This window comes from Lonchura striata, unplaced genomic scaffold (genome assembly GCF_046129695.1).
Source record: "Lonchura striata isolate bLonStr1 unplaced genomic scaffold, bLonStr1.mat Scaffold_179, whole genome shotgun sequence".
NCBI classification, from domain to species: Eukaryota; Metazoa; Chordata; class Aves; order Passeriformes; family Estrildidae; genus Lonchura; species Lonchura striata.
Genome location: NW_027461115.1, coordinates 48,832 through 74,472, shown reverse-complemented (window position 1 = coordinate 74,472; position 25,641 = coordinate 48,832). Strand labels below are relative to the sequence as shown.

The window sequence follows — 25,641 nt, the reverse complement described above, 5'->3', positions numbered from 1 at the left end:
CCGAGGATCCCAGGGCACTCACTGATGAGATTTTCAGTGCTCTCTCCCTGCTGACTCTTCACAGACCCCCTGATGTGTCACTCCCGGGTCCCCAATCAATCCCCGGTGCCGCCGCCAGCCAAGGGAGCCGATCACCCAAAGTGGGTGAGGCACCTTCAGCTGCACTCCCTGCCCGCCGCCCCGGATGGTGGAAGGAATTCGGGATGAGCCCCAGGGTGTGCGGGAAAATTGACATCACTAGAGGATTGTGTCCACAAAGCAGACAGAGGAGTCCTGTAAAAGTAATTTCATTCCTAAAAATGGGAGAGGCCATGGGACATTCCCGATGGGATCTCTCCAGTTGTTGGAGGACACAGCCCTCCTTTTCATCCTAGTTCTCCTGGCCACATCTCCCTCTGCTTTCCCCATTGGCTGAAGTACTTTAGAGCTAGACTTCCCAATCCACCTACTACATACCCACCTTAATATGCTCCCTGCTTTTGTATAGCAGATGATATTCATGGCTCTGTTAAGTCTTTGTTCCTCTGGAAGTTCATGAATTAAGCAGGACCTTGGCTGAGCAGCAGTCTGTGTCATCAATTAATAAAATTTTCTGAAACCGATGTCTTCTCCTGTCACTTCCTTACATAAAAAAGTTGCCTGGCCCTATCTCCGAGCAGCTTCAGAGCATCTGTTTGTAAAGACACTTTCCTGTTGTTCCTTCCATGGGGTCCCCCGTTTGTGGGACATCCCCCCTGGAGCAGGGTGTCCCCTCTGTGCTGCAGCCCCAGGGCTCGGGCAGAGCTCAGCCAATCAGAGCCCGCGGCGCTGATGACTCACCAGTTGCCAGGCAGACTCGCAGCTCCCCGCGTTCCCCACCTGGACCCACCTGCGCCCCCCCCTCGGCCCCATGGCCCCGCGAGGGGAATTTGGGGAGGTGGGAGTGGGGCAGCGCCAAGGCCGGGCCCCCCCGCGCTGTCCTGGCGGGAGCGGCTGCAGTGGGGACCGAGTGCGGGCGGGAGCGGCCGAGAGCCCAGCGCTGCCCCAGCCCGACCTGCCCCAGCTCCATCCCTGCCCCTGCGCTGGGATGCTGTGGGGCTGGGGGGAAGAGGGAGCCGACAGTGGGTGCTGGGCCTGGGGGCAGGAGGAGAAGGGAAGGAGAAGCAGGCTTGAGGAACAAAATGGTGAAATGATGGACATGGCAGGAGAGGGTGGGATTGTGCAGGAGAAGGAGGAACAAGAGTGTGAGGAAGAGTAGAGACACAAAAGGAGGAGGAGGAGGAGCAGAAAGAGGAAGCAGCAGAAGGTTCCACCCCTCCCTGTGTCTGCAGCCTCCCCCCAGCCCCAGGAATGCTGCTCCCCCCACATGCACAGGTGACTGTGGAGGGGGATTCATGATTTTCAGGGGGTGAAGCTTGGTGTTTCTGAGCTTTCTTGGGACAAATGTTGGTGCTTTGGTTGTATGTGGCAGCTGAATCTTTATGTTTTGGAGGAGGTTTTTTCTGACTTGTTATGTTTGGGGAGTTTTTGATCTGTGTCTTGGAAGTTTATGGAATTTTTGGGCTGAATCTTGGTGCTTTGGAGGTTCTTACAGACGCAAGATTCCCAATGATTTCCTGAGATGAACTTGGGCAAGGAGGAACCTCCAGTCCAAGGTGCTCTCCTCTTGTTTTTCCCTCAAACCAGGATTTTTCATTCCCTGGGCGTGGCTGGATGGAGGAGGAGGAAAAGCCCCTGAGATGCTGCAGGAGGAGGAGCTGCAAACCCAGCCCAGGGAGCTGCGGGGAGGAAAGAGCCCCCTGAGCCAGGAAGGCGGGCGGAGATCCAGACAGAGCTGGGAGCTGGTGGAGGAGCCTCATGACAGGGAGAAGCCCCACAAGTGTCTGGAATGTGGGAAGGGTTTCAACCGGAGCTCCACCCTGATCCAGCACCAGAGGATCCACACTGGGGATCGGCCCTACAAGTGTGGGGAGTGTGGGAAGTGTTTCATCCAGCGCTCTCACCTGGTCCATCACCAGAGGATCCACACTGGGGAACAACCCTATGAGTGTGGAGAGTGTGGGCAGGGATTCAGCCAGAGCTCCTCCCTGATCCGGCATCACAAGAGGATCCACACTGGGGAGAGGCCCTACGAGTGTGGGCAATGTGGAAAGAGCTTCAGAGAAAGCTCTGACCTGATTCAGCACCAGGTGACCCACACCGGGGAACGGCCCTATGAGTGCTTGGAATGTGGGAAGAGCTTTGAGTGCCACTCTGCCCTGAGAACACACCAGCGCATCCACACTGGGGAGAAGCCCTACGAGTGTTCCCAGTGTGGGAAGAGGTTTCGGACCAGTTCCCATCTCCTTGTACATGAACGGATTCACACAGAGGAGAGGCCCTTCCGCTGCCCTGATTGTGGGAAGGGCTTCAAGCACAACTCCCATCTCATTGTGCACCGGCGCATCCACACCGGGGAGAGGCCCTACGAGTGTGGGGAGTGTGGGAAGAGCTTCTCCACGGGCTCAAACTTGACCCAGCACCAACGGAGGCACCAATAAAGGAAGCTCTGTGAGTGCCTGGAGTTAGGGAAGAGCTTGGAGTGAGGGAAGAGCTTGGTGCGCTGCTCCAGCTCCATTCCCCATGGGAGGATCCGAGCTGGATGATCCTCAGTGAGCCCTGTTGTGCAGAGCCCTCCTGATCCTGCTGATCCTTGGTCCTGGTGATCCATGCTGGGTGTGGGGAAGGTGTTGGCTTCTTCTTGTGCTGCTGTGATTTGGGTGGGTTCCCATAGATTGGGGGTGGGAGGTGAGTGGTGGGTCCTGGTGCACTGTGGGGGGCTCATGGCTTGGGGGGTCCCAGCACTTTGGTGGGTCAGAGCACGGGAAGAGGCAGTGAAGGGAGGGGGTCCAGGTAAACTGGGGGGTTCCTGGTGACAGTGGGAGTCCTTGCTGACAATGGTGGGGGATACGACTGAGTCCTAAGGGAGCCCCCCCCATGCAGTTCAACCCCCTTGTGACCTCTCAGCGCCTGGGTGTCCCCAGTCCTGGCGCTGTTTCCAGGGGGTTCCACGGCTCTGGGGGATCAAAGGGGAGGGGGCAGAACCCCCGTGATTGGTGGGGGGCACAAAGGTGGGTCCGGGCCCGGTGTTTGAGGGGGTTGGTGCACAAGGTGGTGCCCGGCCCCTGTCGCAGTGCTCAGTGATGGGGGGGATCAATGCACAGGGGTTTCCCGGTGCTCGGTAACTGGGGGGTGTTGGAGTCCAGGACATCCCTCTGGCCTGCCCTGGATGACTCAAGCCCTTGGCAGGGGGTCGGAGGCCTTGGCACGGTGTCAAGGACACCGGTGGCTTTGGTTTTAGCCCATGGAGAAAATTTCCAACTTGGGAAGAGGAATTACAAGCAACAAGGGTTTGAGTAGGGTGGTAGGTGAATTAACACAGGGTGGAAAAGTAGAATTTTGGGGTTTTAAAATAGGGGGTTCAAGGGAATAAGATGGAGGGATTTGGGCGTGTCCTGACCTTCTTCTCCTTCTTCTTGCCCTCCATGTCTTGCTGTGATGGTGACACTTTTCTATTGGTTGAAGGTAGAGACACACTGTCCAACATAAATGATAGATGTTGGCACGTTATTGTAAACACAGTAGAGGTAGTTTTTAGTGTAAAAGGCACATAGCGCCCTGAGGGCAGGGAGACTGCCACAGACCGAGCTGCCAGACAGAGCTCAGCAGAGGGGACAAAGCGTGTTGGAGACAAGGGAAAATAAATGGCCCTGAGAAGCAAAACTCCGCATCTCAACTCCTTCTCTGGCCGCGCGAGCTGAGAGAAAAGGACTTTTCACAATCTTGGGTGTGGGAGGCGGGTAGGGGAAGAACTGTTCAGGGTTGCTATGGGAAACAACTACTACATAAGATTCCCACCCCCTCCTTTCTGTCTATCAAGTGTTGTATCCTCCCCCACTTCCTGTCAGTCATTGTTTGCTCTATCCCTCTGTTCTAGAAAGCTCTGTGTTCCTCGGTTTCCCATTGGTTCCCCCATGCAAACCACCCCTTCCCCTTACCCCATTGGTTGTAGTTACATCACTCCATTGCTACTCTGTGGGTCTCAGATTCAGTCAAAGAGAGAAACGGAGAGTTTCTATCCAGGCAGAAGCCTGGGAAAGAGTTGGAGAAGAATGTAAATAATTCTTTATCTCTCTTGTTGTTCACATTGTTTATAGTTAAGTTCTATCGCTGTGCTTCAAGCGCTCTGCACCAATGGTGTGGTTGTTTTCATTTCAGGACCAATGGAATTGGTCCTAATGGAGCTCTGTATAGAAGAACGGTGTATTTTGAATAAATCAGAGTTTTACTCTCGGCAGCCTTCTGACTCAGTCTTCTCATTCCCATTCTTCCTCGAGAGCAACATGTGGTGACCCCAACATGATATGGCACATTACCCTGAAGGGACAGGGTATGGTGACCTGACGTGGAATTGCACCCTCGGTTGCAGACCCAAACCTGGCATCTTGCAGGGGGTCTCCTGCTGGCGTGGTTCCACGCCAAGAGCCTGGAGGCTGTGCTCAGACACCTTTGCCTTCTTAATGAAAGGTGATGCTGAAACTGCATGCCTTCCAGAGAAGGCTTGTCCTGTTTGGACTGTGGGCCTGCTCTTAGAGGCCGGAACTGCATGGGACGGGTTTTCCCTGAAAGAGCAGACTGTTGGACTCTTGAAGTTGACATCTGCTAGGGAAAGGTTTTCTAACAATGGGAAACCAGCCATCTGCAGTCGAGCGAGTTGTCTTGACTGCCTGGCAAGCCTGTATCCCTCTTGTGGGAGCTTGGCTCTCTGAGGAAGACATGGTCAGACTCTTGAGTTGGGCTCGGGACCGGGGATTTTCTGCGAATCCTACGTCCCCCTTTGATCATAAGGTCTGGCTCAACTTGGGACGCTGTCTCATGGCACAAATGTGCAAAGGGGATGCTACGGCATCTGAATTGGCTCCAGTCTGAGTGGGCATTGACATAGCCTTGGACACAGGCAGCGATTCTGACCGGAACATTTCGGGATTCCGGACATGAACCATGCCGCAGCCCGCACGGCGGCTGGCTGCGCAGGCACACCCTGCCCAGAGAGTAGTGCCAGTGATATCACTCACCCTTCAGGAGGCAGCCGGGGTGCCTTGGCCACAACTATCAGCTTCAGCACACCCGGCGTTGCATGGACTGCACGGGGCAGCCTCAGACTGGCAGGACCCACAGCGCCCCGCTTTCCAAACTGCATTTGCGGGGGGCCAGCGCTGCCTGTCACACATCACGGAGTGGGGGTTGCCTCCCTCCCGACTCCTTCGCTGATGGAGCCTGCACAGACGCCACTGCAGCCTTTGGTCCATCCCCTGGGACACTCACCGCCACCTGCGGGGATTTCGATTTGTGCCAGCAGGACATGCTTTGACTCCCGGTCCGGCCCTCTGCGTGCCGTACGAACCGGCTGCTTTGATTTCATTTACGGTGCCGGCATCAGTTGTCCAACAGCACGTCTTGGGCGGGACAGCCATGTTATTCTCCACCCTGCCCACTGTGGGACGGACTCCCATGCCGGGGGTGGTGCCTGCCTTCCATGCCATGCCTGCCATGCCACTGCCCCTGCTGACAGCGGGCTTCACCATCCTGCCCACCACTGCTCCAGCAGCAGCAGCAGCCTCGCCTCTGCCCAGCCTGGGACCGCCAACGTCACTCTCGGGAGAAACCACCTCAGCCACGGCGCTGCCCGCTGCAGCTCCAGTGCCCGTGCTGCCTTCTGCATTGCAACTGCAAGCGCCAAGAGCGCTGCCACTGCCGCCGACCTCGGAATCGGCAGAAGTGCTGCGGCCACTGCCGCCGGGAGACACGGCCACACTGCCCATGCCACTCACTGTGTGTGAGAGGTGCCCACAGGGCACTGCAGCTCCTGCCACCGTGCCCCCTGAAGCTGGCTTATCAGCAGCGACTCTGCCCTGCGATCCAGCGGCCGAGACCCCCATGCTGGACATTGAGTCCAGCCTGTTTGTTTGCAGAGCCTGAACCCACCCCGTCACTCCCTTTGCTCCCTCCAGACTGTACCGAGCTCTGCCCCTCCAAGGGAGAGGCGGCGGAAGGGGTCACCAGCCTGGTCCCCAGCAGCACCACTGCTGCTGGTCCCAGAGGTGGGAATGAGGGGATGGGGACGCAAATCAGGGAGCTGTGTAGCGAGGAATTGCATTCCGCAGCGGCGCAGACACACTGGGAAAGAGGAGCAGCCCGTTGTACTGGGTGGGCTTGGGTGGAATTTTATATTCCTGGGGAAACACCCCTTTCTCGCACCCTGCGGGTCCTGTGAAGCGGGATGCCGAGAAGCTGTGGGAAGACCCATGGCTAGGCGGGGTGGGGGAAGGGCAGAAACTCAGAGGGATTGCTGGTTTTCTTGTGGTCTGTTGGGAGCATGCCCTGAAGTATAAGGTTGGGAGAGGTCACGCATTTATTGATGGTCTTGGAGTGTCCCAGGGACCCCAAATTCAGGGGCCCCAGGAAATACCAAAGAGAAGCTGGGGGCCGAGCCAGGTGAATCTTGGCTCAGCAGAGAGCCTGGGCTCCCTGCCCCCCTGGCCGGATTTGGGGCACTTGGCCCTGCCCACGGGGCCGGGTCCCCCGCCTTGCCAAGCATCGCTGGGTCCTAGAGCCCACCACTGGCTCTTCAGGAAAAAAAAAAAAAAAAAAAAAGGCAGAAAGAGCTGTGTTTTCACTGACAGCTCAAAGTACTGGAAAGCCACGAATCAACCTCAGCCCAACTGATTGAATTAAGGGCTGTGGCCATGGCATTTCAGAGATTTCATGGCATTTCAGAGGTCTCTCAAGTGTTTTGAATTTGGTCCTTTCTGAATTGGGTCAATTTAATTCAATTGTTTTGAAAGCTTTGAGGATGCAATTTGGACCTTAGTTCAATTTAATCACTCAAGCTGACCATTGAGGACATGACTGCATAGGCAAAGCCTTGCATGATTCTTCTATCAAGTGCACACACCTTGCAAAAGCAATTCTGATGAATGCCAACCAAGGCTTCACCTGCTGCACCTTACTGTCTGGGACAAATTCCAGAGGCCTAAAGGTTTTGCAGCTGTGGTAAACAGATGTTATTCATCTTGCCAAATTCAAATTTGCCTAATTTGGGTATGTGCACGTGTTGTAAGTACCTTCTTTTCTCTCATGTCATGCTCACACTGGGAAATGGGTTTTGACAAGTTGGACTGCCAGTCCTTTGGCAGTCTGACAATGAGTTGTTATTATCTTAGAGTTGGTAACTGATTCCTTGAAAATTTTAAGTTTGGAAGCTCTTTGACCGTTCTGAGCCAACATCCAATGAGGTTTTGAATTATCAACGAGTGAACCTCGGAGTTGTGTTTGTCCTCTTTTCTGCAAGAGGCCTCACAGAAAGGAGACAAACACTGACTCTTTCTTTAAACAAAAAGGGGAAAATGTGGGTCTCAGATTCAGTCAAAGAGAGAAATGGAGAGTTTCTATCCAGGCAGAAGCCTGGGAAAGAGTAGGAGAAGAATGTAAATAATTCTTTATCTCTCTTGTTGTTCTCATTGTTTATAGTTAAGTTCTATCACTGTGCATCAAGCACTCTGCACCAATGGTGTGGTTGTTTTCACTTCAGGACCAATGGAATTGGTCGTCATGGAGCTCTGTATAGAAGAACTGTGTATTTTGAATAAATCGGAGTTTTACTCTCGGCAGCCTTCTGACTCAGTCTTCTCATTCCTGTCCTGCCTCGACAGCGACAACCGTCCCCGACGACGTCACAGCAGTGACATCGCTGTCCCTGCAGCAGCCTCGGGATGTCCTCTGTGAAAAATGCATATTTTATGGTTGGCTTTTGCAAGTATTAAATTGAATAGGATTTGTATTATGTTACATTGATTAGTAGTGCTGTATTAACATTTTAATGGTAGGGTAAATGTAGATTTGTGGTTAAAACGGAGCTTTTGTGGTTAAAATAGAAACTCTGTGCGTGGGAAGAAAGGAATGAGGTACTTGCACCGGGACGGCAGCCGCAGGACACCGAAATCTTCCAGAGAAAAAGAATTTACAGCTTATTGTAAATGCAGGCGAGCCAGGGGGAAGAAATGACGATGCCTGACTCCAGCTCAGAAGGATGAATGGTTTCTTTATTAGAACTATACTAATATACATTAATATACTGTTTAAAGGAGATACTAAAACTACAAACGTGCTTCTTCTATTAATATACTGTTTAAAGGAGATACTAAAACTACAAACCTGCTTCTTCTATTAATATACTGTTTAAAGGAGATACTAAAACTACAAACTGCTTTTTCTAACTCCCAAATGTAACTCCTCACAACTCGTGACCCTCTCTGAGATTCCAGCCCCAGGTGGGTTGGATTGGCCCCAGGCTCAAACGATCCTCACCAGAACCCAACCCAGCAACCACCCCACAACAATTTGGGTAACAAATTGGTAAACAATTCTCCAAACACATTCCACATGCTAAAACAAGGAGCAGAAACAGAAATTGTTTTCTCTTTCGTTTCCCTCTGTGCTCCTCTGTGGAAAATGCTGGGAGGCAGAGCAATGTGCTGACACAAGGGCTCCCTGATTAAAGGAAATTCACTCTCCGTGCCCCGCTCAGCCCTGCGGGCGCCGCGGGATTGAGAAGAGGCTGCCACTGCTCCGGGCTCTGTGGCTGGACAGGATTGATGCATCATGCATGAGATCGATGAATATGCAACAGGCTGCTGCTTTTAGGCTTATTCCTTGTTCAAGGCGTGGCTTTGGCAGCTCAGTGCCCAAAACATCCGGACGTCCGTAATCCCTCGCTTTTTATTGTCTTGTCACTGTCCTGACCTCATTGTCCACATTGTTATTGCTCTGATTTTATCGCTGGTTTTTAATAACTGTTTTATTACTAATAAACTTTTACAATTTTAAAAACCGACTGACTGGCGTTTTCCACAGTGCCCAAAACCATCCGGATGTCCGAAATTCTTCACTTTTTATTGTCTTGTCATCGTCCTGACCCTCATTGTCCAGATTCTTATTGCTCCAATTTAATTGCTATTTTTATAACTATTTTATTACTAATTAACTTTCTGAATCAATAATTTTTTAACATTTTAAAAACCAGCGAGTGGCATTTTTCACAGTGCCCAAGTACTCCTGGATGTCCAAAATTCTTCATTTTTTTTATCACCTCATGGTGTTCTGATCCTCATTGTCCACATTTTTATTACTCTGGTTTTATTTATTATTTTATTATTTTTATTATTATTTTATTTATATTTTTATTTTTAATCACTATTTTATTACTAATAAACTTTTAAAATTTCAAAAACAACTGATTGTTATTTTCCACAGTGCCCAAAACCTCCTGGATGTCCAAATTTCTTCGTTTTTTATTGTCCCGTGGTGCCTGACCCTCATTGTCCAAATTTTTATTACTCTGATTTTATTTCTAAATTTTATTTTATTATTATTATTTTGTTTCTTTTCTTATTACTTTATTTTTATTTTTTATATTTTTAATAACTATTTTATTACTAATAAACTTTTAAAATTTCAGAAACAACTGCTCGGTGTTTTGATTATTGATAATCTGCTACTGATTATTGATAACTCCCTGCTATTGATTATTGATAACTCACTATTGATTATTGATAATTCACTGCTGTTGATTATTGATAACTCCCTGCTATTGATTATTGATAACTCAGTGCTAGTGAATTGGATGTGGGGAGAAGAAGGAACAATGAAGGGAAATCTTTTTTTTCCTGTTTTTCTCCTTTTTTCTCCTTTTTTTTCCTTTTTTCCCTCGTTTTTTCCCCTTTCTTTTTCCTTTTTTTCATCCTTTTTTCCCTTCCCCCCCCTTTTTTTCTTTTTTTTTCTTTTTTTTCTCCTTTTTTTCTCCTTTTTTCTCCTTTTTTCTCCTTTTTTTGCCCCTCTCTCTCCCATGACAAAAGCGAAGATTTGATGAAAAATCGATAAAATGGGAAACAGAACTTTTCTAAAATTGCTTTTTTAAAAAAATCCAATGAACAATTGGAGCTGAGTAATTGGTTCTTTAATGACTTTAAATTCATGCTTTGGGTTTTCTAATCAATGCTTTAAAAAAGAACTTTAAAATTCAAACAGGAACAAACTCCCCAAGTGTCACCAACCCCACAGGTGTCCCCAATGTCCCCAAATGTCCACAATGTCCCCAGATGTCCCCAAATGTCCCGATCCCCACTCAGGACACAATGGTTTGGGGGGGGAATGTCACCCCCCCTGTTTATTTTGGAAATATTTGGGGACATTCGGGACATTTGGGGACATTAGGGAAGTTTGGGGAGCTTGGGGACATTTGTGGTTGGGGACATTTTGGGGGGGTTGGGGACATCTGAGCTGTCACATGAAGAGCCCCCCTGGAGTGAGAGAGGAGGGGACACCTGGGGACACTGGGGACACCTGGGACATGGGGACACGGAGATGAAGGGGGACACTGGGGACATTGGGGACACCGGTGTCACCTCCCCGCCGAGGGCCACAGGCACAGGCTGAGCCCCCCGATGACGAAGGCCACCAGGGCCATCCCCGCCATGTCCTCCACGCTGGGCATGGTGGCACCTGTGGGGACATTGGGGATGCATCACCGACACCCCTGGGTGGCACCGACACCCCCGGGTGGCACCGAGCCCGTCCTGGTGGCACCGGCCACCCCCCGATGTCCCCAGCTCTGTTCCGGATGTCCCTTGGGAGATCCCAAGCCTGTCCCAAATATCCCCAACCCTTTCCCAGGTGTCCCCAACCCTGTCCTCAGTGTCCCCAACTCCATCCCAGGTGTCCCCAACCCTGTCCCAAATATCCCCAACCCCTTCCCAGGTGTCCCCAACCCTGTCCTCAGTGTCCCCAACTCCATCCCAGGTGTCCCCAGCCCCATCCCAGGTGTCCCCAACTCCATCCCTGTGTCCCCAGCCCTGTCCCCAGTGTCCCCAGGCATCCCTCGTGTCCCAAGACCCTCCAAACCCCGTTCTCAATGTCCCCAAGTGTCCCCAACCCCACTCCTGATGTCCCCAACCCCATCCCAGGTGTCCCCAGCCCCAGTCCTCGTGTCCAAGACCCTCCAAACCCTCGTCCTGGTGTCCCCAGCCTTGCTCCTGTGTCCCCAACTCCATCCCAGGTGTCCCCAGCCCTATTCTTGGTGCCCCCAAGCTCATTCCTGATGTCCCTAAGCCCATGCTCCATGTCCCCAGTGTCCCCAACCCCGTTCCTGGTGTCCCAAACTCCATCCCAGGTGTCCCCAGCCATGATGGCAGCAGGGACACCCAGGAGGGGCTGGGACACGGGACAGTGAGCTGGGGATACTGGGAGTGACTGGGGGGCACTGGGAGGAACTGGGAGGGACTGGGAGGGGACTGGGACACACTGGGAGGGAACTGGGAGGGACTGGGACATATTTGGATGGACTGGGACATACTGGGAGGGACTGGAGAGGAACTGGCACAGACTGGGAGGGAACTGGGAGAGAATGGGGGGAACTGGGAGGGACTGGGAGGAACTGGGAAGGACTGGGACATACTGGGAGCCCCTGGGAGCCCCGGCCCCGCCCATTCCCGGCACTGACCAATCACGTGCAGCCGCAGCACCTGCTGCACCTGCCCGCGGGGCGTGCTCATGGAGCAGACGAAGGCGCCGTCGTCCGACACCGAGAGCGGCAGCAGCTGCAGCGACACCTCCCTGGCGCCCCCCAGCGGCTGGGAGGACCGAGGAAACGTTCGGCCTCAGTGGCGTCCCCCAGCGGCTGGGAGGACCGTGGCCGTTCCGTGCCCAAGAACCCCCCCACAAAAACCCCAAAAATGCTCCCCAAACCCACAAAAATCACCTGCTAAACCCTCCCAGAAACACTCCAAAAAAGTCCACAGAAATCACCCCGAAAACTCCCCCAAAACCACCCCCAGAACCCAAAAAATGCTTCCAACCCCCCCCCCCCAAACCCCCCAAAAATCACCCACTGAACCCCCCCAGGACCTCCCAAAAAGCCACAAAAAATGCTCCCAAAACCTTCCAAAAAACCATTCAATGCCCACAGCGCCCCCTAGTGGCCAGGAGGACCAAGGCTGTCCATTGGCGCCTCCCAGTGGCCCGGAGGACTGAGGCCGCCCACTCCCAGCAGTGCCCCCTGGAGGCCGGGAGGACCTGACACCCCCCCCCCCCCGCCCCCCCACACTCGGTGGCACTCCCCGCTGTCCCCGCAGGGCTCTACAGCCCCTCCCCTCCCCTCACCTGCGTGGTGCCGGGGGGGCTCCCGTGGCCCCCCAGGAACAGCAGCACCCCCGGCGCGGCCTCGGTGCGGCGGGCGGCGGCCGAGTCGAAGGCCAGCAGGCGCCGTGTGGCGCCGTGGCGGTGCCGCAGCTGCTGCAGCGTGAAGGGCCCGGCCGGGGGCGCGAAGGCGCAGTGCAGCTGCCCCGGCGCCCCCAGCAGCGCCCGCATCTGCGGCGTCCGCGTGGACACTAACAGGGACACTGAGGAGTGGGACAGGGCGTCAGGGGTGTGGGGACATCGGGGACACTGGGGACATCGGGGATGTGGGGAGATGTCAGAGACATTGCGGGGCAGGACAGGGTAGTCATGGGGTGTGGGGACATTGGGGACATTAGGGGGACATTGAAGATCTGGAGACATCGGGGATGTGGGGAGACATCGGGGACACCAGGGACACTGGGGACACCAGGGATATGGGGGGATATCAGGGTGTCCTGGGTTGTAAGATAAGCTTGTATTCTATTTGCCATCTGTTGAAGGCAAACCTGTTGGGCAGGTTTTGTTATCTCTCCCAAGAACCGGTTTTGCTCCTAAGAGGTAATGGTTTGTTAGTGGGCCATTGACTGATTCAATGCAGGGCTGGTAACATAACACCATCCTATTGTGAGATGTTCCACCCAGAGGGGGAAGCCAAGCACTCTTATTTTTGGGGACAGAGCAGCTCTTTACTTTGGGGGATTGCCAGAGAAGCAGCTCTCTTCGGCGGCACTCGCAGCGAAGCAGCCGGAGCGCGCTGAGGCGACGGCGGCGGAGCTCGGAGGCAACCCCGGCGCAGAGGAAGACCGGCCCCACTGCCACCAGATCTTCAGAGGAAAACTATACCCTTCTAAAGATCACCACTGCAGCTGCAATTCATCAACTACTGCAAGGGGAGCAATCATCCCAGCAGGACTGCTACTGGCACCCCAAATCCTCAGGTTCTGGACTTTTTCACTGGTTTTGTTTGTACCGATTGCATTTGCCTTTTTTAAATTGTTGTCTAGTTTTCTCCTAATAAAGAATTGTTACTCCCATTCCCATATCTTTGCCTGAGAGCCTTTTGATTTAAAACTCCTAGTAATTCGGAGGGAGGGGGTTTACCTTCTTCATTGCACAGGAGGCTTTAGCCCTCCTTCGCAGATTCCTGTCTTGTCGAACCTAGACAGATTTTGGCGCCCAACGTGCGGCTCAAGGGCATTGAGAGGGAAAAAGGATTAACAGTTCTTAAGTAATTTGGTTTTTTTGTTGCGTGTAAAAACATCTTCAGCATCACCATGTGGTCTAGTTTACCTTGGTTTGGGTGGCATGTGATCGTAGCTATACTTTTCCCATTTGCAGACCCTTATCTAAAAATGGGTCCTATAACTAAGGCTACGGTGTCCGTTATCAAGTTTGGCTTCTGGGCTAATTGGGTGAGGAATTCATGGATCTTTAATTTCCTCTGGAAGGCAGGTACATGGATTCATAGCTATCACACATTAACTGTATGTTTTTGGGGTTACTTTAATAATGGTACCTACTGCGAGGAAATAGCGCCTGGGCAAACTTTCTCCCAACCTTTTAACCATCTTTTTGGGTCTGCTCCACCAGTTCTCAAAGGGTTAAGATCCTTTCTAAGTGCTAATGATACCATACAATGGGTGGTGTTGCTGATAGTCCTGTTATATTTAGCATTCAGAGATAAGGGAAGATTAACCTGGATAACTACCCTCACACCTACACCACAGACTCGAGATGCTGCTGCTCCAGAGCCTGACCCTGCCCCACAGCCCACCTCAGAAATGAACCGCCCAGATTGGGCGAGGGTTCTGGTTAAGGAGATACGAGAGATGCTGAAGGAGTGCATTTCCCCAGCTGGTGAGAAACAGGCCCTTTGCCTTGAGGAGGGACAGTCTAATAGTACAGCTGTGGAACCCACAGATGTTACAACTGTCCAGGTTCCAGCTGAACCACAAAGGCAGTCACGGTCAGCAGCAGTTGCCCCGGTAGAAACAAGGAAGTCTAAGGTGAAAGCAGAGCACCCTGCAGATAGGGACAGGAATGGAGGAACCTCACAACCCACAGGGGAGCCAGAGATTGCTATCATCACCGAGTCCCTGACGTACGAAAGTCTTCGTAATCTGCATAAAGACATTATGCGACGAGGGCGTGAGGCTTATGCTACCTGGCTACTCCGGGTTTGGGATCTTATGGGTACAGGCGTGCAGCTGGACGGTGGTGAGGCAAGGAACTTGGGACCCTTGACCCAGGACTCGGGTATAAATCAGGTTTTTGTAAGGGAACCAGGGTCCCTTTCTCTCTGGGAGCGGCTCTTAATGAGTGTCAGGGAGAGGTTTGTCCACAGAGAGAGAATGCAAGAGCACCATCATAGAATGCGCTGGAAGACCCTCGAGGAAGGGATCCAACAGCTGAGGGAAGTGGCAGTATTGGAGGTACTCTTTGGGAGGGATGGACGACACAATAATGATCCCGACAAGGTCAGGTGTACGGGACAAATGCTGTGGAGTCTAGCAAATCTTGGGCCATCTCAATACACCACCTTCATTGCAACAATCAATGCTGACGCCCACCAGGAGACAATAGGTTCTGTTGCCAACAAACTTAGGAATTATGAGAGTATGATTAATGGCCCAATGCAGGCTCATATCTCAGCCGTGATTAAGGAGTTTAAAGAGGAGATGAGGGAGGAGATAAGGAAGGTTAATACAGCACCCGTGAGAGTCACAGGCCCCAGAATCAGCGCCCAACATTCCCCAGCTAGAGAGAGAGGGTACACCCCAAGGGCTAATCTGTGGTTCTTCCTGCGTGACCATGGGGAAGACATGGGGAGGTGGGATGGGAAACCCACTTCTGTCCTGGCAGCACGGGTCCGTCAACTTAAGGAGGGAAACTCTAACCGGGGGAGTTCCACCAAAGTGAAGGTAGCCTCAACCTCCCGTGACCAAGCTTGTGGGTACGATCTGTCAGACCCCCTTGAAGGGACCTCTAGTATGTATGCCCAGGAAAGGAATGATAACCAGTGTTAGAGGGGCCCTGTCTCTAGCCAGGGAGAGGCACGGGAAAACCGGACCTTCTGGACAGTGTGGATCCGATGGCCTGGCACATCAGAGCCACAAAAATATGATGCTTTAGTTGATACTGGTGCACAGTGTACTCTGATACCATCGGGACATGTGGGGGCAGAGCCTGTTTCCATTGCTGGCGTGACAGGAGGATCACAACAATTGACTCTGGTGGAAGCCGAGGTGAGCCTGACTGGGAAGGAGTGGAAGAAACATCCTATAGTGACTGGCTCAGATGCTTTGTGTATCCTAGGCATAGACTTCCTCTGGAACGGATATTATAAAGACCCAAAGGGACTCAGGTGGGCTTTTGGAATAGCCGCTGTAGAGGCAGAAGACATTAAGCAATTGAACACCTTGCCTGGACTGTCAGAAAACCCCTCTGCAGTAGGACTCCTAAGAGTGGAAGAACAACGCGTGCCAATTGCGACCTCGACAGTGCACCGCCGGCAGTATCAGACAGATCGAGATGCCGTGATCCCCATCCACAAAATGATTCGGGAGCTGGAGAGCCAAGGGGTGGTCAGCAAAACCCACTCACCCTTCAACAGCCCCATCTGGCCTGTGCGCAAATCTGACAAAGAATGGAGATTGACTGTGGACTATCGTGGCTTAAATGAAGTGACTCCACCGCTGAGCGCGGCTGTGCCGGACATGCTGGAACTCCAGTACGAGCTGGAGTCCAAGGCAGCAAAGTGGTATGCCACCATTGATATTGCTAATGTGTTTTTCTTCATTCCTCTGGCAGCAGAATGCAGGCCTCAGTTTGCTTTCACCTGGAGGGGCGTGCAGTACACCTGGAACCGACTGCCCCAGGGGTGGGAACACAGCCCCACCATCTGCCATGGACTGATCCAGGCTGCACTAGAAAAGGGTGAGGCTCCAGAACACCTGCAATACATTGATGACATCATTGTGTGGGGGAGCACAGCGGCAGAAGTGTTTGAGAAAGGTGAGAGGATCATCCAGATACTACTAGAAGCTGGCTTCGCCATCAAGAAGAGCAAAGTCAAGGGACCTGCCCGAGAAATCCAGTTCCTGGGAGTGAAATGGCAAGATGGACGGCGCCAGATTCCCACTGAGGTCATCAACAAGATCACAGCTATGTCCCCACCAACCAGCAAAAAGGAAACACAAGCTTTCCTGGGTGCCATAGGTTTCTGGAGAATGCACATTCCTGAGTATAGCCAGATTGTGAGCCCTCTTTATCTGGTTACCCGAAAGAAGAATGATTTCCACTGGGGCCCTGAGCAGCAACAAGCCTTCACCCAGATCAAGCAGGCGATCGCTCATGCTGTAGCCCTTGGCCCAGTCAGGACAGGACCAGAGGTGAAGAATGTGCTTTACTCTGCAGCCAGAACAATGGCTTGTCCTGGAGCCTTTGGCAGAAGGTGCCTTGGGAGACTGAGGCCGACCTCTGGGATTCTGGATCCAAAGCTAGAGACGGTCCCAAGCCAAGTACGCTCCCACAGAGAAGGAAATCTTGGCTGCCTTTGAAGGAGTTCAAGCCGCCTCGGAGGTAATTGGCACAGAAGCACAACTCCTCCTGGCACCCCGACTGCCGGTGCTGGGGTGATGTTCAAAGGAAAGGTTCCCTCCACCCACCATGACACCAGAGCTACATGGAGCAAATGGATTGCCCTCATCACTCAGCACGCCCGTATTGGAAACCTGAATCGCCCTGGGATTTTGGAGATAATTACAGACTGGACGGAAAGTGAAAACTTTGGTCTCACAAAGAGGAGCAGGGAGAAGTGACACAGGCTGAAGAAGCTCCACCATACAACCAACTGCCAGCAGAGGAAACACGCTACGCTCTTTTTACTGATGGTTCCTGTTGCATCGTAGGGATGAACTGGAAGTGGAAAGCAGCTGCATGGAGTCCCACATGATGGGTTGCAGAGGCCACTAAAGGAGAAGGTGGATCAAGCCAGCTTGCTGAACTCAAAGCCATTCAACATTGCAGAAAGGGAGAAGTGGCCCAAGCTCTACCTCTACTCTGATTCATGGATGGTAGCCAGTGCTCTATGGGGGTGGCTAGAGAGGTAGAAAGAGGCTAACTGGCAGCGTAGAGGAAAACCAATTTGGACTGCTGAAGAGTGGAAAGATATCACTACCTGGGTAGAGAAGCTACCTGTGAAGGTTCGCCATGTAGATGCCCATGTCCCCAGAAGCAGAGCTAATGAAGAGCAGCAAAACAATCAGCAGGTAGATCAGACTGCAAAGATAGGGGCATCAAAGATAGACCTCGATTGGGAACACAAGGGGGAGTTGTTCCTGGCACGATGGGCCCATGATGCCTCAGGCCATCAGGGCAGAGATGCCACCTACAAGTGGGCATGAGACCGAGGGGTGGCTCTAACCATGGACAGTGTTTCTCAGGTGATCCATGACTGTGAGACCTGTGCTGCCATCATAGGCCAAGCAGGTGAAGCCCCTCTGGTATGGTGGGCGGTGGTCCAAGTACAAGTATGGGGAGGCCTGGCAGATTGACTACATCACACTGCCCCAGACACGCCAAGGCAAGCGCTACGTGCTCACCATGGTAAAAGCCACCACTGTATGGTTGGAAAGCTACCCCGTGTCTCATGCTACAGCCCGTAACACCATCCTGGGCCTTGAGAAGCAGGTCCTTTGGAGGCATGGTACCCCTGAGAGGATTGAGTCAGACCATGGGACTCATTTCAAGAACAGCCTTATCAACACCTGGGCTAGGGAACATGGCATTGAGTGGGCGTACCACATCCCAAACCATGCACCAGCTGCAGGCAAAGTGGAGAGGCACAATGGACTGTAAAAAATCACCTTAAAAGCATTGGGTGGGGGATCTTTCAAAAATTGGGAGCAACATTTAGCAAAGGCCACCTGGTTAGTTAACAGCCAAGGTTCCACCAATCGAGCAGGTCCTGCCCAGTCTGAGCCCCTGAATAGAGTAGATGGAGATAAAGTCCCAGTGGCACATGCCAGAGGTTTGTTAGGGAAATCAGTGTGGATCAATTCTGCCTCGAGTACAGACAAACCCATTTGTGGGATTGTCTTTGCTCAGGGACCAGGTTGTACATGGTGGATAATGCAGAGAGATGGAGCAACACGATGTGTACCTCAGGGAGATCTGACTGTGGGGTGAGACTCAAATGCAAATATCACTGTTTGCTGGATGTTACTGCCAGTGTCTGTAAATGAAAACACACAGACATGAGACAGAAGGAAATGTGTGTCAAAGGTTTGAGTAAATGAGATGGAAGGAAATGTTTATGAGTAAGTGAAAGATGGAAGTTTTAACTTGATGGAGTTTTTAACATGATGTTAAAGATATGGAGATAAGGGGTGGAATGTCCAAGGGTGACGTTATGGTGTTTGTATCTTCAATTGTGTGTTCTGTTTATGTTTGATATTATGTTCTGTGCTTTCACAACTGACTCAGAAAGTGAAGGTTTGTTTTGCCTTGTTATCAGCTGGCTCAACTCCCCCCATGGTCTGCTGTCTAGAAGAGGCCAGTGCTGGCTGGCTTGCTTTGCTTTGCTTGCTGGCTTCTGCTTGCTTTGCTTTGCTTTTTTGCTTGCTTTTGCTTTTGCCTTTGCTTTTTAAATTAGTTTAGCTAAGCAGTCCAATTCTTTCCCTGGACTGTTTCTTTTCCCTTTCCCTTTCCTGAATACCATCCAGCCTGCTCTGGACTGGGACCCTCTAAACACCGAGGAGCATCCAGAGCCTGCGCTCTGTGATCTGCAGCAGCCATCCCCAGTGCCCAGAGCAATCCCCAGCGCCCAGACCCGGGCGACCACCCCCAGGAGAGACTTCCTGGATTTGTCATCTCTGCAGAGTGGTGAAAGAGTTTTCTTGTCATCTGGTGTTGTTAATTTTTTTAGTGCTGGGAAGGGTTTTGTTTGTTAAATAAACAGGTTCTTTTCCACTTCTCTCAGAGAAAATTCTTCCCGAATCAGGTGAGTGGGGAAGGGCCATGGGGGATTGTTTTCTGGGGGCTCCTTCCAGAGGTTTTTCTCCCAAATTTGCCCTAAAGGACGACAAATATTTTGCTGCCCATTTCGTGGCTGGAGAGAGTGAAAAAACAAACCCTGCTCTAACCATATTTTGGTTCCAATTACTTTGTGTTAGTATGGAGCAGTTACTGGCTATGTTGTTTGAATTCATAGTGTCTTTTAGAGTGGAGGCCTGTATGTGTTCCTGGTCCCAAGGGTTTTTTGAGATCTTAATCCCTCTATGGTCCCTAGGTTTATTTTCTTATCCAAGAATAGCTCCAGTATTGTCCCTAGTACGTAGTTTTTGCAGTAGAAGTGCACTGACCAGAATATCCATCGGGCTGGGCTTGGGTGTGATGGCATCCAGGGGGTTTATGAAGGTGCTGAAGTCTGTTCCAGGAATGCATGGCTCATGGTCATGGTTGTGCGGCCAGTTTGTTAGAGGGGAAGCAGGGGATGAAGCTTTTCAGCCATTGCTTTCCTTCTTCTCCTCTGAATCTCGTAGCTCCCTATTAGAGAATGTTCCGTTTCCCCTGACTGTTAAAGAGACCATCTTCCTGGTGTTTAATCTGGTAAGCTTTCTCTATACAGTCTGCAGTCTCTCTAGAATGAGGGCTGAGATTTCTAGAGGGGCTGAAGAGACCCCTGACCCAGGAGTAGACCCAGGTGTGAGAAATCCTGAGTGGTGTGGGAAATGGGGGGGGGCGGGAATTGGCACATAGACCGTTTTCCCACATTCAAAATGATTTTACTGATTTGCCTAAAGTAGGAAGGTATCAACACTTATTGGTGATAATAGATCACTTGACTCACTTTGTAGAGGCATTCCCTACCTCCAGGGCAACTACACAAACAGTAGTAAAAATACTATTAGAAGAGATAATCCCCCGCTATGAACTAGCAGAAGTAATAGACTCAGACAGAGGGCCACACTTTGCCTCAAAAATAATTAAAGAAGTAGTTACAGCTTTAGGAACAAAGTGGCAATATCATACTCCCTGGCATCCACAAAGCTATGTAAAGTGAAAAGGGTAAATGGGAAAATTAAGAAACAACTAACTAAATTGATGTATGAAACACAATTATCTTGGGTAAAATGTTTACCTTTAGCCTTGTTAAATATAAGAACTCTGCCCAGAACCGATATTGGAATTTCTCCATTTGAAATGCTTTACGGGATGCCTTATGACATGGATTCTCCTATAGATCACCCTGAAATAAGTAATCAACAAATTAACCAATATGTCACGCAACTTGTGAAGGCTCGGGAAGGGCTTAGAAGAGCTGGGTTACTAGTGCAATAACCTCCTTTAGACCTAGCAATCCATAATATAAATCCATGTGATAAGGTGTTAATAAAAAACTGAGAAAGAAACCTCACTAACCCCAAACTGGGAAGCCCCCTATGTTGTTTTACTCACTACAGAATCTGCAGTCAGAACCGCCGAGAAGGGGTGGACCCATGCGAGCCGAATAAAGGGAGCGATTCCTGCTGCTGCCGAAGAGCCCTGGAGAATAACCAGCCAGCCCGGGGATCTTAAGGTCACATTTAAATGGACTGAATGGACTCAGTAAGAATCGTACGAACCAGCTGGTAGAGTGAGATATTGGACTATGGATATCCTATAACTAATGATTTTAGATTATATTGTGCAAATAAGGATTGTAATTGTTACCCTTTTGTATGCTCTATTTGTAAAATTTGCTGGAACAGTGGTGGGTCCATATTTATACAGGCACTCCTCCTAGGGGTATTTGTAAAAGTGTTATCAGTTAGAAAGAGAACTGACAGAGTCAGTCCTAAGGATTGGAGAAGAGAACGGGACCCTACCAAGAGAATCCCAAGAGTGGTGGGAGGTATTTACTAAGGGGGCCAGACCTGAAAATTGTTGTTTCCACTCCAATGAACCAATTCCCTTAATTGTTCAAATTATAAAAGGGAATTGCTGGAAAACTTTACCTGGGATTCAGTGTGACTCATCACAAGTGAAGGATAAAAGCTGGGAATCATTCAAAAAGAGGCAACAAAAGCAGAGTAAGGGTCCTCCTGAAGAATATCCTTGCTGCTGAGAAGATGGTGCACCTCGTGGCTTGGAGCAACCGAGTCGGCGAGCGAGGCAGAGGGATAAGAAGCGGTGGAGGAAAGAGCCCTCAGACTGGGACAATTCAAAGTATTTCAAGAACTGCCTCAAGGATACTGATCTCCCAAGGGTAAAGGTGAGCCCGGCAATAACATGTCAAAACAAACACTGAGAATGGGGAGATAATGATAATCAAACCCTGGGGCGGTTTGGACTCCACCCTTGTTTGCAAATTCTGTGCATATTAGTTATATGTTGTACCTGGCCTGGTCAAGGGGACTATGCACACCAGCCATTTAATTGGACTCTGACCAAAACAGACCAAGGGAAAGTTGTTAAGCATAATGCCACCACTGTAGCTCCAATTTTTTGTTACTAACAAAGACTTGATAAACTCTATCTGGGGATGGAGTAAACCTGAACTCCAGGCTACCTATTGGTGTCCTAGTTCCAGTCCTTGGAGGGGATATTGTCATTATCCTGTGGAATGTCTGTGTGAGGATTGGGGCTGTGAAACCATAGCAACCTCCTGGGCAGTCACCCATCCAGATAAATGTTTAAATACCTCATGGTACCCTGAGGGGTGCAAAACTCCGGGGTATGGCACTAAAGGAGAATTCTGTATAAGGGGGATTGCATATCCCGTAATATTGTTGTTACTAAGTTTAACTTTCAGACCTTACATTGTTAATAAAATCATAGACATTGTAAAAGGAAGATTAGAGGCAGCTCATCTAACACTTATTAGAGATAGGTAGGAAACATTGCCCAGGGACTTAGAAGTAGATGAAACCCGGGTCTTAAGCTACCAAGAGTTAAAGCGTTTTAATGAACAAATTGGTAAAGAGAAAAAGGGGGAATTGTAATAAATAAAAATTGTTTTGCTCATCAAAACGAGCGATAAAGGAGATAAGAATTTGAACTGAGTAGGGAATGCAATTAGCATAGAAGACTGTGTAACTAATTATATACAAGTTAACTTTTAGGCCAAGGACAATCTGCAAGGAAGATGAGGAGCCTTCATTCCTATGACCACCAAGGGCAGAACAAAAGACCCCCCAGGAACCAATTGCACCGACGCAGAGTGCATCGAGAGAAAATGCGTCAACAGGAAATAAAAAGGGACTATAAAAAAAAAAAGGTGAAGGGGAAAGGTGCGCCGTGGCAGAGCAGAGGCTCCCTGGCCACCCAGACCTGTTCTTTTGCTTAATACCACTTGCTTAATAAATTCTTGTTAATTGATTTATCTATAATTAGCCTCCCCAATTGAATTTGTCCATAACACCCCTGGCCCAGCAGCAGGGGACAGGGGGCACGGCCTGTCCCCCTGGCCCAGCAGCAGCCCCGTGCCCTGCCCAAGGCGCTCCCAGCAGGGGCTGGGCCCCAGAGGCAGGGGCAGACCCCAGTCCCGGGGCAGCGTTTCTGCCCCGTCCCCTGTCCAGCCCAGCCTGCCCCGTGTGCGCAGTGACCGCTGGCACGGGCTGCCCTGGACACTGTGACCTGCTGGGGACACTGAGAGCTGCCCCGCTGTGACACTGCCCTTGGGATTGCACAGGCACCAAACAAACCCCAGCCAGCACCGCCCCTTGTCATATCCCAGGCACTGGAGAGCATCAGAGCCAGCCCCGCTCCTGGTGATGTCCCAGGCACCAGGGCACATCCCAGCCCCGCTCCTGGTGATGTCCCAGGCACCAGGGCACATCCCAGCCCCGCTCCTGGTGATGTCCCAGGCACCAGAGCACATCCCAGCCCCGCTCCTGGTGATGTCCCAGGCACCAGGGCACATCCCAGCCCCGCTCCTGGTGATGTCCAAGGCACCAGGGCACATCCCAGCCCCGCTCCTGATGATGTCCCAGGCACCAGGACACATCCCAGCCCCACTCCTGGTGATGTCCCAGGCCCCACAAGTGTCCCAGGTGTGGGAAGAGCTCATGACACGGCTCAGCCTTGACCCCAAACCAGCAGAGGCACCACGAAGGGCAGCCCTGCGAGTGCCCCAGTGTGGGAAGAGCTCCGTGTGCTTCTCCAGCTCCATCCCCCATGGGAGGATCCGTGCTGGTTGATCCCCAGTGAGCCCCAGTGGGCAGAGCCCTGGTGACCTGTGGTGCTGCTGATCCATGTTGGGAAGACACCCAGCTGGAGGGGCTCCACATCCTCCTGGCTCCCCGTGGCCTGGATTTTCTTTTCATTTCTCTTTGCCCTTTCAAAACTCTTAAAAGCAGGCAAAAATAAAGATGTTGAGCTAAGACAAGGATAGGGACATGGAGGGGGGGGTCTTGCAGGGGATATGGGGGATGCTGGGTTTGAAGGACTTGGGGGTTCCTGGGAGGGACCTGGGAGTTGCTCAGGGCTTTGGGCACCCCAGGCTGAGCGGCTCCAGTTGCCCTGGGAGACCCTGGTGGAGGTTCTGGGCAGCTGGTCAAGGACCTCCTGCCCTGGAACTGTCCCCATGTGCCCCCATCCCAACACCTCATCCCCCTGAAGCGGCTGCCCCATTCCTTACTCCCCTTCCATACTCCCCTTGCCCCTGCCTGTTCCTGTGTCCCCCCTGTCCCGTTCCCATCCTGCTCCCATCCCAATCCGGACCCCATTCTTGATCCTTGTACCGTATTCCCTGTCCCTGTCCCTGTCCCAGTCCTATTCCCTGTCCCCATTCCTGGTCCCTGTCCCCATTCCCTGTCTCTGTCACCACTCCCAGTCCCTGTCTCCATTCCCATTCCCCATTCCCTGTCCCCATTCCCCATTCCCCATTCCCTGTCCCCATTCCCATTCCCTGTCCCCATTCCCATTCCCTGTCCCCAATCCCGGTGAGACATTAATTTTGAAGAATTAAGAATTTTAGGAAAGTTAAGATGATAGTTAAATTAGATGTTGCTGACTTATCGGAAGTAGATAAATCGGCTTTGTTCATAGTTAACAGTAGCTGGATCTTAGATAAGATATCCAGGATCTATTAACTCATTGCTTGCCAGCTTTATGCTTGGGTAGCTGTGCTTATCATGTGAAACAGAATGTGATCAACAGATTTCAGGGACACAAAAACAGTTGCAGACTTCCCATAGTTTAGGAATCCAATAAGCACAGGAAAAACGGCAAGGATTCATTTGTCACGTGTGCATGGGAAAGGCAGAAAGTTCAGAACGAGGAAGACTTATTTTACTTCCTCATTTTGGAGACCCCTCCCCAAAAAGGACCCCTGACTCATTTCAGGGAACAGAACTACACATGCTTAATTGCCTTTTTGCCAATTAGCATGTGAAGTGGATCAGAGGAAGTGACAGGGATATGAATATGCATTCATATGTTGTGTATTCAAGACTTCTGTAAATAGAAAAGCTTTGTAATACCTGTGATTTTTGCAGTGTGCATTAGGGAATTATCCCAGGTACTGCCTGGCTGTCTCAATAAACATACACTTTCTAACTTTAAACCCGTAGAGAGTTTTTGTCCATCTCAGTTGGATATCAATATTAGATTGATATTCATATTTTAGTAAATCATTGTCCTAAAGAAGTCCTAGTATGTGCATTAACATGTCTTTTCTTAATATTCGAGTAATTATTCTTGCATTGCTTCAAGATAAACTGGTATGATTCCAAGAATATCCACTGAGGTACAATAGAACATTGATTTATCATAAGCAAATTGCAGTTGCAGAGATTTTCACTGACATTCTGCCACTTGTCATCATTTTAAAAGTGAAAAGTCAGCTATTAAAGTCAATAACAAAATTTCTAACTTCTAACAAAGGGAAAAAAGTATATGGTTTGCACTAGATAAAATATAAATACAGAAAATGTCTCCCAACCAAGTTCCTTGCCCTGATCAAAACATCTCCCAATCAAGTTCTTCGCCCTGAACCTGGCTGGTAAAGGCAAATATTTTCAGTAAATGTGGATGAAACGTTGCATAAGTTAATAGTATTCAAAGTCCATGTTCTGTTCCTATTATTATTTTTATACAAATAAAAAAGGGGAAAGGGGTTGGATTGAGGGTACACCCTCCTCCCCTCTGAGTCTGTTCTCATGTTTTACAATAAATCCTACAACAGTACAATACAGCTGCCTAAAATATGGACACTGGAAACCACAGACAGCATTACAAATGATCACCTGCCTCATGGACAGTTCATAGATGGATTTGATTTGTTTACAAATTACTTCTCAAGTTTGCAAACAGTTTTTCTGTTTACAGATTGTTTTCTGGAAGTTTGGTTTTCCCCCAAGGGATCAAGTGCTTAAAGGTTGTTTTTTAAAATTGGGTTTTTCT

The 25,641-nt window shown here is 50.6% G+C and overlaps 1 protein-coding gene across 1 annotated transcript in view; it reads left to right on the top strand.

The window, feature by feature from the left end:
* LOC144248563 (uncharacterized) overlaps positions 1–25,641 on the top strand; it is a gene marked incomplete at both ends in the record, with an annotated part of 120,975 nt that overhangs the window by 52,034 nt on the left and 43,300 nt on the right. The window contains one exon of the mRNA XM_077790662.1: positions 1,812–2,497. Coding sequence (XP_077646788.1) covers positions 1,812–2,497 — 686 coding nt within the window. The remainder of the gene's footprint in view (positions 1–1,811; positions 2,498–25,641) is intronic.